Source organism: Taeniopygia guttata, chromosome 28 (assembly GCF_048771995.1).
Source record: "Taeniopygia guttata chromosome 28, bTaeGut7.mat, whole genome shotgun sequence".
In the NCBI taxonomy this organism is placed as follows: Eukaryota; Metazoa; Chordata; class Aves; order Passeriformes; family Estrildidae; genus Taeniopygia; species Taeniopygia guttata.
In genome coordinates this window covers 2,859,885-2,874,988 of record NC_133053.1, presented here as the reverse complement: position 1 = coordinate 2,874,988, position 15,104 = coordinate 2,859,885, and the positions used below count along the sequence as shown (strand labels likewise).

Sequence of the window (15,104 nt, the reverse complement as noted above, 5' to 3'; positions counted from 1 at the left end):
CAGACCGATAAGGCAGGCACTGAGTGCTCACATCTCATTTCCTTCAAAAACCACTTCCTCCAGCGCCAGCCTCTGCTCTCTCCCACACCCACGGAGCCCGAGGCTGCTCCACTGGGGCACGGCAGAGCCAGCACCATTCTGTGCCCACACTGTGCTCCCCACCACTGCCAGGGCCAGGGATGGGCTCTGCCCACTCAGGAGCTCCCTCAGCACGGGAAAGGAGCAGCCAGGTGTGACCAAAAGGGACAAGGCTCCTGCCGTGGTGTCACCCCTTCCCACCTGGCTCCATCCCAGCCCCACAGAGCATCGAGGCCACTGCCCAAGATGAGGCACAGCTGCCTTTTTTTTTTTGGTTTGTTTTTATTATTAAATACACCCTGGGAGGCACAGAGGGAAGTGAGACCCGAGCCCATCCACCCTGGCAGGCCCAGAGCCTTAAACAAATAAAAACCCCACAACAAAAAGTTAAAAACAAAAATAAAAAAAGCACCCAAACAAAACCCCTAACAATGCCAGACCTCCCCCCCATCTCCAACTCCCACAGTCTAGATTTAGAAAGAAACCCACAAAGAACAAAACAAGGAGAAAGTCCCCAGGAAATCCACCCCGAGCAGCAGCCTGCACCATGCCTGGCCACGGTCCCAGGGCCACCTCCACCCCTCTCTGCTCTCTTCCAGCTGGGATGCCACAGCCACTGGCTGCACGTTCTTTGGGAAGTCAGCAGCAGGGCAGGTAGAGTCCACCTGTCCATCCCCGTGGACACCTGCCTGTCCCGCAGTTGGCACCTCTGGGGCTCAGTAAATGATCTCGTAAACTGTCGCTTTCTTGTCCCCTGAGCCCGTGACGATGAACTGGTCATCCGTGGAGATGTCACAGCTGAGGACTGAGGAGGTTTCCTTGGACTGCAGAGAACAGGGGTAAGCAGAAGCAGCAGCCCCACAGCAAGGTCCCAACCCCCACTCCTTGGGGAGGCTGCAGGGATCAGTTTATGGGGCTGACACACAATTACAGCTGGGTTTGTGGGCAGCTCCTTCACCCCAGGAACCCCCAGCCCTGCTGGCTGCCCACCTGGAAGATGCTGGCTCCGTAGGGCGTCCGCCAGGCGTTGAGCAGGTTGTCCTTCCCCGTGCTCACGAACCACTTCCCTGTGGAGGGACAAAGCTTCATGTCACCACGCCAGGCCCAGAGCTGGATCCCAGCAGCAGATCCTGCCCAGGCTGTGAAACACACGGAGAGAGGCAGCCACAGCTCTGCCAGCCATGAGCCAAGGGAACACAAAGAGGAGTTTGGCTCCAGCAGCCAGCACTGCTCCAAGAGGGATGGATACCCCTTCTCTGATGGGGACAGGGCTGGCTACCAGAGCACATGCTTGCCCACAGTGCAACGAGCCCTGTGAAGCACAGACAGAAGTAGAGGTGGCATCCATGAGGTTCCAGAGCAAGGGGGGCCAGGAGAGGCGTGCCTACCGCAGGAGGCGAATTTGAGAGAGAGGACACAGCTCTCGTGGAGGTGCAGCTGGTACTTGTCGGGTTTGCTGACGTGCAGGATCTCCACGTTGCTGCTCTCCATGCCCACCGCCAGCCACTCCCCCATGGGGCAGTAGCCCAGGGAGAAGATCTGAGGGCACAGACAGGCTCACCCAGTGGCCCAGCAGGTCCCAGCTGGCCCCAGGGCGCTGCCGGGGGGCTCCAGCCCTACCTGGGAGCTGAAGTCGTGCTGCTGCAGCTGCCGCCCCTCCCGCAGGTCCCAGCAGCGCACGGTGTTGTCCAGCCCCCCTGTCCACAGCTTGGTGCCATCGTTGGAGATGTCAATGCAGCTGGCACCATCCGTGTGGCCTTGAAACTGCCTGGGAAAGAGGGGATGGAGAGGGCGAGGGCACAGCTGTCAGGGCAGCCAGCTCCTGCAGCAGCCAGCAGAGAGGAGCTGCAGGGACAGGCACTGTCCCATGGCCAGGGTTAGACACAGGGACGTGCTGCAGGGGACTCAGGGGTCCCTGGCCCGAGGAGCCCCCAGCAGTCCCGCCCATGCTGCCCCTGCCCCAGACTCACCTCACCAGGGTCTGGTTCTGCAGGTCCCACACCACGATGTTGCCGTCGCTGCAGCAGGAGAAGCAGACTTTGGCGTCAGGGCTGATGGCCAGGGCGTAGCAGGCGGGGGCAGAGGAGGTGAGCTCAGCCTTGATGCGGGGCGTGGGGGCTGCCAGGTCCCAGATGGACAGGGTGCTGGCCTCCCCACCCACGATCAGGCTGCGGCCGTCGGGGAGCAGCTTGCAGGAACGGATGTAGTTGTCACGGTTCTGGCACAGGCAACAGGGCAAGGCAAGGAGCACACGATGAGCACACAGGGCCTTGCAGGAGACGCTTCTCCTTCTCCCACTGCAGATGTGAAAGGCCCCTCTGTCCCCTCCACTGGAGCAGGGGCACATTGCCCTTCCCAGCCCCAGCCCAAAGCCATTGCTGCTGCTCCTCCTCCTCCTGCTCACCAGGCAGTCCAGCTGAGCCACGGCCGTCTTGGTGCCCGGCTGCCCCACGTCCCAGACCTTGACGCAGCCCTTGCCCCCGGTGTAGACGTGTCGCGTGGAGTTGCTGATGGTGACGGCGCAGACCACCTCGCCGTGGGTCAGGGTGTGCAGCTGCCGCGCGTGCCGGGGGATGCCGGAGCCCATGAGGGCGTCGGGGGGGAAAGGCACCGGCTGCATCTGCCCGTCGGCGCTGACGTGGAAGGAGTAGGCACTGGAAGGGAGCAGAGCAGTGAGGAGCAGAGCAGTGAGATCCTGCATGGACAGCAGCCAGTGCCACACGGGTCCAGCACAGGCAGCACGGTTTGGAGTCGGAGCCATGAGCAGAACACACCCAGCGATGCCAGCTGGGCACACAAAAACCACAACCCAACTTTCCCTCAGGCTGTGCTCCCCATCCCTGCTGCCCCCAGCTCATCCACACATCCCAAATTCATCCCCACACACCACCACACCCCCTCCCCCAGCGCAGCCCCTCCAGCCCAGCCCCACTCACGGCTTGCCCGAGGTCCCCACTTGCATGCCGGTCACCAGCCCCGGGACGCGCATGTGGGGGTGCGGGTCGTAGCCCACCTGCGGGGGACAGCGGGTGAGAGGGGCTCACACTCCGTGGCCCCACAGCCCCGCAGGGACCCGGTCACGCACCAGGGGCGAGCGCCCGTAGCCTCCGGCTCCCACGGCGGCCGCGGCCCCGTTGAGCTGCGGGGACATGAGGTGCAGGCTGGCGTAGGCGCCCGTCCCCGCCACGTCCCCGTTGACCGCAGGGTGGGCCAAGCCAAAGGCGGCCGAGTAGGGGCTCTGCACTCCCAGAGGATTCCTCAGGCTCAGGGCTGGTGGGGGAGAGGCAGAGTGAAGGGATGGGGCCCTGGAGACAGAGCTTGGACACCCACCCAAGCCCCAGCGGGGCCAAGCTCACCCAGGGGGTCCACGGGGACCTTGGCAGCGGCGGGGCGAAACTGCTGGGCACTGCTGGAGCCTGGGAGGGTGTCACCCTGGGAGGTGGGGGTGCTGGACTTCAGGCTGGGCGTTCCTGCCTTCTCCACCTGCCAGGAACAGAATGGGGAGCTGGCACCACGCCCCTGCCAGGGGGTCCCTGTTGGCTCCCCCTCAGTGACAGCCCAGCCCAGACAGTGCTGAAGGGCCTGTGGGACCTCCCTGTCCCTCCAGCACTTTGCCCCATGGCTTTGGAGGCAGGGGGACCCACAGCCACTCTGCCAGCTGAGCCCAGGCAGCAAGGGCACAAGTCACACCTACCGTGGGTGCATCCTTGCTCCGAGACGGGGACGTGCTGCTGGAGGAGGCCATGGAGGTCGGGCTGAGGGGCATGGCCTCCTTCCTGCCCACTGGGACCTTCTCCACCCCGTTCTCCCGGGATGAGTAGGAGTGGACGCTGTGCGGGGAAGAGGGGTCCTGGGGAGGGAGGGAGGGAGGGAAATCAGCAGGGAGCAGAGCAGGCTGGAGAGCAGGGATGTCCCAGGTTATGGGCAGCTGGTGGCTCAAACAACGGCCAGGATGGCAGCCTGGATCCTGGGGCTCACTGCTGCTGCTGGCGAGGATCAGGGAGCACAGCTGCCACTGGCACCTCCCTGTGATGCCCACCTCTGCCTGTTAGTCCCAGCCTCAGAGATGGACAGCACACACTGCCCCCACAGCCCTCCCAGTGTCCCAGGACACACTGACCCCAGACCTCTCCCAGTGTCCCAGCACACTGACCTCATCCACCACCAAGTTGTCTTCACTTTTGTCTGCATCGCTGCCCTGAAACGTGGAGCAAGGTTGGAGCCAGAGGGGCTGCAGCCGCCCTCACTCCTGCCTGGAGCTGTGCCAGAGGCACAGGCAGCTCCATTCCCCACCCCACAGGAGAGGATGGGGTCACCCCAAGCCCCTCATCCCCGGGCTCACATAGTCTGTAACAAAGTCCTTCTCCTCCACCTTCCTCTTCTTGCTGCTGCTCAGGTACTCGGCGATGGCTCGTGCGCGCTCCCCGTTCGACAGCGCCAGGGAGCTCTGGGGTGAGGGACAGTGTCAGTGGCTCTGCCAGCTCCTGGGACAGGCAGCACCAAGGCAGGGCTGCCTCCAGGAGCATGGAGGGCCCCAGCCCAGCCCCGTGTCCTGAGCACAGAATGGTGCAAGAGAAGAAAAAGGCACTTACGGGGCCGGGGTCTCGGTCTGTCGCTGTGGCAACGCAGAGGAGCAGCAGGAGGAGGAAGAAAAGGGGGACACTCTGTGTCATTGCCAAGCCCCCCAGGAAAGCCCCCACTTCACCCACAGGTGCTGGGGCGTTCACAGCAGGGCCAGACCAGCACGACAGCAGCAGGGTGGTCCTAGACCCTCCGCCAGCAGCCCCACCTCACCACCCTCCCACGAGGGTGCTGGTCAGTGGAGGATGCTCCCACCCAAACCCCCTGCAGCTGCAAGCCCCCTGCCCCTCCAGCCCAGCTGGCAGCCCTGAGGCATGGACAAGTGGCCCCCAGCCCAGGGAAGTGCCCAGGTAAGAAGGGCATGGGGAGCAGAGGGAGCCCCAGGCCCAGCACCACTCAGAGCCAGGCACCCCAAGCTCTGGCTGCCCCCACACTCACCCCTGGGCTCTGTGTCATGGACTCCTCGGTCCTCCTTGGCGAGGAGCTGGGCCTGGGCCCCCAGTGCCCCCGAGAGTGCCAGCAGCCCCGAGGCACTGCTGATGCCAGCGAGGCCAGCGGGTTGCATTCCAGAGGGGTGGGGGGTCAGCGGGATGGGGGGAGCGTGGTGCGAGAGGTGCTGGGTCTGCAGCTGGTGCTGGAGAGGAGAGGAGAGAGCAGAGTCAAAGGGCTGTGCCAGGACTTTGCTGGGCAAGTGAGGGGCAAGAGGCAGCCCAGGGTCAGTCAACAACGGGGCCTGGGTGCGGAGGGGCAGGGCATGCACTCAGGGTGTCCCCAATAATGTTCTGGGGGCCACCACATCCCTCCCACCGACCCCTCCCACCCTGGGCTGGATGGGGGACCTGCTGCAGTCTTGAGAGAATAATTGAGTGGGGATGGTTGTTACCCCCTCACACGCAGGCCACAGGGTGTCAGGACACAGTGACACATGCCAGCCACCACCCCCACCCCCGGCTGCATCTCCTGCACCCCGAGTCCTGCTGGCAGCCCCCAAACCAGCCTGGTTTGCCTCTCTCCTCCCCTCCATTCAGCTGCACGAGGGGCAGGGGCTGCAGCCAGGGGCAGGAGGGGGCTCAGCTCAGGGGTGGCAGGAGCCTGGGAGGTGCCAGCACGCCAGAGCCCCTCAGCCCTGGCCCTGGAGTGGCGGGAAGTGGGGGGCAGAGGGTTGACGTACCCCGATGGCCGCGTTCAGGTCGGTCATAGTCACCTGCTTCGCTCGCTCCACAGCCTGGACCACCTGCTGCTGGTGCTGTGGGGAGAGAAGAAGGGGCTGGGGCAGGCTTGGGCAGGCTCCTTGCTTTCCCTGGGCCCCAAAGGAGCTCTGCACACCTGGCTGGGCCCGAGGGCTCACCCACCTCCTGAGACAGGAACGGGATGAGCTGGGCGCAGATCACGTTGAGCCGCTTGGCGATCTCTGTCTGCCAGGGGAAGAGAGACAGAGCCCATCAGGGCAAGGGGCAGGGCAGACCCCAGGCTGAGGGGCTCCGATGCTGCCAGGAGAGCCCCCTCACCACGGCTGCTTGGCCCGGGCAGTCTCAGGGTGCTGACACCCAGCCCAAGGGCTGCTGCTCAGCACTAGGCAGCAACAACACCCTGGGGCAACAATTCCTGTTCCTAACAACACCTCTTTCACAACCCAGCATACTCCATCCCCACCCTGAGAGCTCTGGGACCCTTCCAGCTCCTCCCTGCCAGGAACATGAAGCCCCTCTGGCCCATGCCACCGAGGCCACCCCCAGGTAAGCCCCCAGGCCAGCAGCCATGGCCCCTGCAGGCTCCCCCCTGCCCTCCAAGCAGCCTCCTGCCGGCACCACGCCCTCCCAGCCCAGAGGAAGCCCTGGAGAGGTGCTCTCCTTCCAGCTGCTGTTTTTCTGCTACACTCGAGTGCCACAGGCAATCAAGAGCGTGGAGCGCAGGGAGGGAGAGCAGCATCGTGCTGTGCTGTGCCACATTCCCGTGGCACCCCCTGCCATCTTCCAGTGCCCCATGTTCCCCTGTCACCCCCCTGCCATCTTCCAGAGCCCCATGTTCCCCTGTCACCCCCCTGCCAGTTTCCAGAGCCCCATGTTCCTGTGGCATCCTCCTCCATCTTCCAGAGCCCCATGTTCCTGAATCACCCCTGCCAGCTTCCAGAGCCCCCACCAGCCCCACCCTGCACAGCTCAGGTGAGAGCAGAGCACAGACCTCACAGACACAACCCAAAGATGCCCCAAAGGCTGCGGGGACAGGCTCTTGTCCCTGCTCATGGCTGAGAGAGCAGACACTGCTCGAGGTAACAGCAGAGATGCCCATGAGGAGCTGGGGATTTGTTCCCAGAGAGGGGACAGAGATCAGCAGCTGCCCCTAAACCCAGCTGGGGGAGGGATTCCTCTGTTCTTGGATGGGCAGGGGATATCCTGGGCACAGGGGTGCAGGTAAAATGCAGTCCCAAGTGCCAAGGAGCTCCCTATCCACCCTGGTGGGGAGGATGACAACACTGTGGAGCAGGGGCTGAGAGGAGGGGGTTGAACCCAGACCCCCTTATCAGCCTCCAGACGAAACCAAAAGCTGAAGGGACAGAACTGACCCCTGGATTTCCCTGCCAGGACCTTGGGCACATCTCCCACCCCCAGCTGGTGCAGGTGCTGAAGTGCCAGGGTGAGGGGGCACGGCTGGCATGGGGACACAGGCCCAGGGACACTCTGTGCTGCCCTCCAGAGCAGCTGCCGACCTGCTCTTGCCAGCCCCAAAGCACAGAAACAATCTGGCACCTGCCCTCACTTCCCCTTCTGAGGGAGGAAAAAAGAGAAAGAAAAGAAAGGAAGAGGGGGGAGCGAGGAGATTTGGCAGCCGGCAGTTCTGGGAAGGATTTAGCTGTCTCCCGGGGCGGCAGTGATGGATTCTCTTCCCTAATGCACTGATGGGCAGCAGCTCCTTGGGGAGAGCTGCCTCCAATTCACTCGCACTCGTTAATGTGCAATTTACTGGCACTTTAACGCTCTCAGCATGAAAAATGATCACGCTGTTTGCAGCCCCCCCAGCCACCAGCACCGTCGCCTCCCCTCTGGCTCGCGGTGAGCAAGTCCAAGGCCAGGCAGATTCGGGGAGGTGCTTTTATAGAAAGCTACAGGCCCCTTTCCACGCCAAAAACAAAGCAACAATAAAAAAAAAATTAACGTCTCCTGCTCGTTCCTGTCTTGATCCTCTCCTGCCAAGCCTGTGGCTGCCTGGAGAGCTGCACCACCACAGGCAGCCCCCAGTCCCATTTCCCCACAAACAAAGCCAGAGCAAACCCCACGCCTTGGCCCTTGGTGATGAGCACATGGGGACACGGGGACAGCAAGGACAGAGCCACAGTACAGCACTGCCCAGCCTCAGCCCATCGGGGGCTCTGGGGCAGCCAGGAGGGCTCAGGACCTGCCTGTGCCCGTGGGCAGCGCAGGATTTGGGGGAAGGGGAGGAGAGGCAGCCCCCAGTCCCCCCAGGGCAGCGCTAACCTCAGTTCCCGCTGCCCACACAATGGCCGCTGGCTGTCAGAGCAGACTTAGGGCCCTTGTTAAAAGTGCCGACAGCTCACTGGCCTGCAGCCAGCGGCACCTGGGGCTGGCAGCAAACACGAGCCTGGGAGGCTTGGGAGAGAACCAGCAGCCAGAGGAGAGGAGCTCGCAGCCCTCCAGGGAGAGACTCCGGGCCGGGCATCGTCCCTCACCAGGGCAGCTTCGCACCTCAGCCTCAGCAGGGATGCCGGGACAAGGAGGGCATCATCCCAGAGCGGCAGAACGCCCTGGCAGCGGGCACAGAGCTGGCAGAGGGGCTGACAGCCCGCCCTGCGCTGGGGACAGGGGCCAGCAGGCCGCGGTGCCGCCCCAGAGGCTCCCGCGCAACAGTTGGCGTCGGTGGGCGCGGGGCGGGCAGGAAGGCGGCAGCGCCTCGCCAGGCTCCTCCGCAGCCTCTTTAAAAATAGATGAGAAGAAACCTTCTGTCTCAGAGCAGCTGGTGACCCGGAGCTCGGCACAGGGGAGGAAGGGAGGGAGGGAGGGACGGGGAAGCAGCGAGGGAGGATGCGCAGCCCTGAGCCCCCAGAGAGCTCACCCTGCACCCACCCCCAAACCCTTCCTTCTCCTCAGAATGCTCCTCAGTGGGCAGTGGGCAGCAGACAGTGCTCGAGCCAGAGCACATCAGCCTGCTGTGAGCCTGCAGCCCACCTTGCCCTGAGGAGGAAGCCAGTCTCCTTCCCCACAGTCCCCCCGTGGCCACTCCTAACCACTGTGAGCAGCCATGCAAGCACAAATCCTCCACCACCGCTCTCTGCCTGACACAACGAGACCATCACAATCCAGCAGGGCACCCTGAACCCGAAACCAGAGCACAGACGTGTGTGGGGACCTAAGGAAGCAGCCACGGCCATGGCACAGAGCACCACAAAGCACAGGGAAGGGGACACATCCCCCACAAACACTGGGCTCCCTGGGCTACAGCAGGGAGCAGCTTCCCAGGCTGTCTGTGGGGACAGCCCCGAAGAGCCCAGATGGCAAAGTGGAGCTGAGACCAAGGAGGTGGACAGAGCTGCCAGCCCACCCAGACTCACCTGCTTGTGCATCTCGATGTTCAGGCCATAGGACATCTCGTAGTACTGTGAGGGAGAGAAGGCAGCATCAGCATGGCTGGAGACCAGGGCAGCTCCCAAGCAGAAATTCCTCTGTGGTGCTGGCACACCAGGTCAGCCTGGCCACAAAGAGTCGTGGTGTGGCCAGGCCATGGGGACAGCACGGTCCCCAGCTCCTCTCCCAGGAGCAGAGGTGTCTCTGGCACATGGCTGCAGCCCCCAGGATGGACACAGCCCTCCCAGGACTCCTGCAGCAATGGGGCAACCCACACAGGAGCACATTTGCCACCACAAGCTGAGGCAGAAAGTCCTGCTTGAACACCACGGCCTTTTTTGGGGGAAAACCAGACAGTAACAGCCACAGGAACCAGATCTCAGGGTCTGGCCACACAACCCAAAAGCAAGGGGAAGGCAAAGCATCCCTGCGTGTCCTTTGATGGTTCAGAGGAGATCCCACACCACCCTTCTCCTTTCAGGTGGAGCACACTAACCATGACATAATGACGCTGGATTTCTGTTTTTTCTGTTGCCAGCTTTTCACATTCTAACTTCAAGCTGTGAAAATAAAGAGAGAGAGGGAGAAGGAGCAACCCCCCTTGGTCCTCCCAAGTGACAGGATGTCCCTGGCTGGACAGGGCATGAGCCCTCCCAGTATCACACACTTCAGCCTCCTCTCAGCTTCAATCCCATCTCCCAGCACAAGCCAAGAAAACCACCTGAAAGAGGGCAGGAAGGGGCTGATAAAGAGGAGGTGGACACCAAAGGGTGTTGGGCATCAGGGAGCAATTTGCATGGACTCTTAACCCCCTCCCCAGCATCTGCTTCCCAAATGGAGTGAGCTGCAAAGCTTAGCTGCATTTCAAACCTCGCTCTGCCCCGTGCAGTGTGAGGAAAGGGAGGTGATCCTGGGGAGAAACCTCACGGATCAGAGGGACTCCAGGTCTAAGTGATGGCTCTGGCTCAGCCCAGGAACTGGGTGCCCTCCTCCCAGGGCTTTTGGCAGGCTAAGGTTGAGTTTTGCCCTCAAACAGAGTCATTTCAAGCTACCAAGGTGATGCTTGGCACAGCCATCCTCTGGAGGGACCAGTCCAGCAGCCACACGGGATGGTGCTGCCCAGTGCCAAGAGGAGCCTGTTGCTGGCCAGCACCAGTGAAGTGCCCAGTTCACAAGCTGGCATGTGAACTCTGGCAGCTTCTCACCTGTGGTATTGGTTCTGCAGGAACTGGAATTCCTCCTTGATGCGATCCAAGGTCTCTGGGTAAGTCAGCTTGAGGGACTGGGGGGTGCTGGGGATGGCACTGGCAGCAACAGCGGCTCCCGAGGCAGCAGAGGGTGCCTGGAGATGGGCCTAGGCAGAGATGGGACCTCCAGGGTCACTGCTGCTGCCCAGCAAGGCTGGCACATCCCCCAGGGCATTCCTGCACCCAGGGAAGAGGCTACGGGCACATCTGGGAGAGCAGCACATGCAGGAGGTTGCACAAGGAGTTACTGGAGAGGGAACTGGTCACAACCAGGCACCAAGGGCCTTGTCAGCATCAGTTTGCCCACTGAGCCAGAAAGGATTAATGACCACGGGTGGCACTGGGCATGGCACAGAGCTGGTGGCCTGTCCTGACCCAGCTGCCCCACTCCTGAGCTCCCTGCCTGTCCATCAGCGTCCCACCATCACAGCCCGGTGACTCCCGCTGCCAGCACCTCCCAAAGGCCGGACCCGCTTTGGGAAGAGCCTCAGCATCGCCGCCGAGCATCACCCGCAGTGTGTTAGTCAGCACCGAGGGGAGCCGGGCTTTGGGGGCGCAGGCCCCCGAGCACCGGGGTGGCACCGCTGCGAGGGGACGGGGGCTCACCGGGGGCCTGTTCTGCGGGAACATCCTCGGCACCGGACCGGCCCGGACCCTCCGCCGCCGGCGCGGGACAGGGCCTGGAAACTGCTCCGAGCTCCGGCTCAGGCCCTGGAGAAGAACCCGGGGGTCACCGCCCGGCGCTGCCCGGGGCCCTGCGGAGCCCCGGCCCCGCCCGCGGCGCCCGTTCCCGCGGGCACCGAGAGCCCCGGGGCTCCCCCCGGGCCCCGCGGACCCGCCCAGCCCCGGCCCCCCGCGCCGCGCAGACAATGGCCCCGCCGCCGCCGCCCGCCGCAGGTACGGCCGCGGGGCGGGACCGGCCTCGCCGCCGACCCGGCCCTAAGCGGGGCCGGACCCCAACCGGCGGACAGCGAGCCGAACCGAGCCGGGCCGCACCGGCGGGACGGAACAAGACGGGACGGAACAAGACGGGACGGAACAGGACGGGACTCACCGCGCTGCGGGTCCCAGACCCGGCCCCGGCCCCAGGCGCGCGCCCCTGCGGCGGGGCGGGCCGGGCCGGGCCGAGCCGAGCCCGGTAGAGCGGAGGCGAGGCGAGGCGGGCCGGGCCGAGCCGAGTCCAGCCGAGCGCAGCCGAGCCGGGCCGAGCCCCGCCCCGCCCCGCCCCCGCCGCTCTGCGGAGCGCGATCAATGAACGGCCGCGAGCGCCCGCTCCACGTGGGGCCTGGCCCGTGCGGGCGAGCGCCCCCGCCGCCAGCCAATGGGAGCGGCCGTCCCCACGTGGGGCGCGCGGAGCTGCCTCCCCATTGGCCAGCGCGGGCCCGGCCGGCGCGCGGGTGTCAATCAAAGGAGGCCGAGCGGAGAACGAGGGGGCGGCGCCGCGGTTTAACCCTTGCGGGGCCGGGCACCGGATGGGACCGAGAGGGGACCGGGCACGGGCCGCTCCCGCCGCCCCACGCGGGATCGCGGGGCGAGGCACGGCCCCTCCCAGCCCCGCGGCGAGGATCCTGCCCCCGGTACCGCGGCTTTGCCCGAAAACGGAGCCGGGAGGTTGCAGCGGAGCCGCTGTCCCGGGCAGCGGCCGCTCGGCTTCGGGGCTATTTGCTGGTAAACACAAGAAGTCGTCGTGTCCCTTCCGTGTCCGTCCCCGGCCTCTTTGTTGTTTTTTGGTGTTTTTTTGGGTTTTTTTTAAGAAAATAAACGACCCCGACACCACCTACGCATCCCTCCCCGGGCTGCAGGTCCCGCCTCACCGGGAATTCCCTGCACCGTGTGATGGCGGGAGCAGCAGCATCCCTCTGCCAGAGGGAAAGGCTCCTGAGCCAGGCCTGTTTCTCAGCCCCAGGAAAGGGGTCTGACAGCCCCCAGCTCCCTGCCATCACCCCACGTCCTTTGGGATGGGAAAGGGCCGCCCATGTCCTGTCCCAGAGCCCTACACCAGCCCCGCATCCCCAGCAGCGCTGGCACCGTTCTCCCGGAGCTCCCCGTGTTTCCAGCCATAAGGCCGAGGTGCACTCAACCCACTCGCCCTTCCTCGTGGGTTTTCTGGTGGTTCGATTCCTTCCAGGGAAATCGGTGGTTGCTCGACATTTTCTGCTGCTGCAGGTCAATCCAGGCTTACACTGAGCAGGAAATAAAACATTTGAGGAGCAGCAGCTGTGAGGAGCCTCTCCCCCTCTTTAACCCTAATCCAGGAACAGGCCAGCAGCCCTTTCCTCCTCAGCACAGCTCCATCCTCGTGCTCCTGTCGCCTCCAAAGGCAGCGATGGCTCAGCTCATGGGACAGACCCTGGCTGGCCACCGACGCTTGTCCCGCAGAGCTGGGACAAGCAGAGCCCCTCCTCAGCGACTGGAACTTGCCTCCAGCCCCTGGAAGAAAAGAACAATAACAACCATAACCTCAGCGAACCCACTGAGATAGAGCAGGGCTGTGCAAGGGCCGCCCTGCGCCTGCCCAAGCACTCGGCACTCCTGCGGGTGATGGGCTGTGCTGGTCCCTCGGGCTGGGAGCAGGAATTTCCAGCTTCCAGCCGGGTTCTGCTGCCTTGACTGAGTCGGGGATCGCCCTCAGTCCCACCGTGGGAAGCCCAGCTCGTTTAGCCCCATTTTGCCCAGTCTGTTCCCGGGATTTTCTGAGAGCAGCTGCGATCTCAGATGGGAGATCTCCCGTTACTGCAGCTCTGCTGAGGGCAGACAGGGAGAGACTGCCCCATTCTGGGGCTGGGGATCCCCCTGTTCTCACTGCACCACTCTTGCCCCCACACCTGCAACCAGTGGGGTTTGTGCTCTGGAGAGAGAGGGGAGCTGCTGGGGAGAGCAGCAGAAGAGCAGTCTCCCAAGCCTTATTATATTTTAAAATGTAATAACAGCACGATGTCTATTTTCGTAGACAGAACAGATCATTTCTGGAAGAGGCCCATAAATCTCAAACAGAGGGGAAATAATTTGGCCAAGGTCATGTTAAGGCAAAATATTAAAATAGGAAAAAAAAAAAAAAAAGGCAGTTGAAGGCTGGACTGAGGCACCATGTCTGTTCTAAACCTCTCTCCCCAGCCTGGGAATCCTGTCCCCCCTGCCCTTCTGCTTCCCAGCATTACACCATGGGGCTGAGGGGGCCCAGACATGTGAGGGCCTGGCTGAGTGGAGAGACCAAAGAAGAAGGGACCCCAGCCAGGGCCCTGGAAGGATCCTGCTGATCCCTTCTGCCCCAGGCACAGCCCCCTGCAGCAGCCCCGACCTCTGTGCTGCTGGGGAGGCCTCAGGCATCCAGGATATGGGACTGGGGACAGGCTGGGCTGTCCCTCCCGGCTGCAGGATGTGGGCAGGGGTGGGCAAACACCATTCCAGCACCGATGAGGAAAGTCCTGTCAGTGCCACCTCTGTGTCCTCCCCTCTGTCCCGTCCCTGGTACCAGGCTCTGGCAGTGCCACCCATCACCGCGGCTGCTCTCGCTGTGCATCCCGGCACGGGCAGAGGGGCCGGGGAGAGGCGAGGACGCGGCTCACAGCGCGGTCGGTGCCCGGTGGGCAGCGCTCAGCTCCCGGCGGCAGACACCGGCCGGCACCGGGGCGAGCCCTGCCGTGACCGGAGGCACCTGCAGCCCCCGGGAGAGCGGCGGTGCAGCCCTGGCTCGGTAGGAAATGCCCAGAACACCTCCATCACCCCTCAGAGGTGCCCCTGGGCAGCAGCCAGGGCCGGTGGGGGGATCCAGCCACCCCGCAGGGCCCGGGGCTCGGCTGCCAAGCGCTTCCCCTGAGCAGCTCTGCGCGGCCCCTGGCAAGCGGCAGAAAACAAAACTGCTGCTCGTACCCTCTGGCTGCTTCCCCGGGCTCGCCTGCCAGCTCCCCGCATGCCAGCGAGGCTCCGGCGGGGACGGTGCCACCCCAGCGGTGCCACCCCAGCGCCTGCCCTGCCCAGGGGCATCCCCGGCCAGCGCCAGGCGCAGGTGACCCGGGACAGGCACGGGTGAGGACAGGTTCTTTCTCGCCTGGTGCTCTGGTGAGAAAGAGGCGACATTTAACAACCTCCCCCGAGAGTGCTTTCCTCTCCCCTTCCCTCCTTCTGCGCCGATTTAATTTCTTCTATAGCTCCCTTCTTCCCTTAGCGAGATCAAAGAAATCCGTGGAACCGGCGCATTTCAGCGGAAACGTCGATTAAAGGGAGTGGGGGAGGCAGCGCTGGGGGGATCAGAGGAGGAGGAGGAGGAGGAGAGAGGCTGGAGGGAGCATCTGGCTCCTCGCGGTGTCCCGGCAGGATGGGACCGGGCCGGGCAGCGCGGGGGCACCGGAGCTTGGGCGGCGGCGCTGCCGCACCGGGGGCTCCTCCGGCCGGGGCACCGGGGGCTCCTCCGGCCGGGGCACCGGGGGCTCCTCCGGCCGGGGCACCGGGGGCTCCTCCGGCCGGGGCACCGGGGGCTCCTCCGGCCGGGGCACCGGGGGCTCCTCCGGCCGGGGCACCGGGGGCTCCTCCGGCCGGGGCACCGGGGGCTCCTCCGGCCGGGGCACCGGGGCTCCGCTCGGAGGCTCGGCCGGGCTCCTGCTGCCCCCTGCCGCCCCGGCGG

At 64.3% G+C, this 15,104-nt stretch overlaps 1 protein-coding gene across 2 annotated transcripts; it reads right to left on the bottom strand.

The window, feature by feature from the left end:
• Positions 1–340: 340 nt before the first annotated feature.
• On the bottom strand, positions 341–11,113 carry LOC100226230 (transducin-like enhancer protein 1). 2 transcript variants are annotated; one of them, XR_012052136.1, is made up of 20 exons: positions 11,090–11,113; positions 10,442–10,590; positions 9,733–9,796; positions 9,224–9,268; positions 6,012–6,074; positions 5,831–5,905; positions 5,098–5,293; positions 4,671–4,693; positions 4,421–4,525; positions 4,232–4,276; positions 3,773–3,928; positions 3,435–3,561; positions 3,164–3,348; positions 3,015–3,091; positions 2,483–2,732; positions 2,049–2,296; positions 1,699–1,842; positions 1,467–1,617; positions 1,069–1,145; positions 341–902 (listed from the first exon to the last, which is right to left on the bottom strand). XR_012052136.1 is itself a non-coding variant. In XM_072919263.1 (20 exons), exons 1-20 carry the CDS (start codon positions 11,111–11,113, stop codon positions 795–797), a joined length of 2,316 nt encoding a protein of 771 aa, XP_072775364.1. In that variant the 3' UTR covers positions 341–794. The 2 variants fall into 2 exon arrangements, 1 of the variants encoding a protein (XP_072775364.1); XM_072919263.1 differs by having other exon boundaries at positions 1,699–1,846.
• Positions 11,114–15,104: the final 3,991 nt, after the last annotated feature.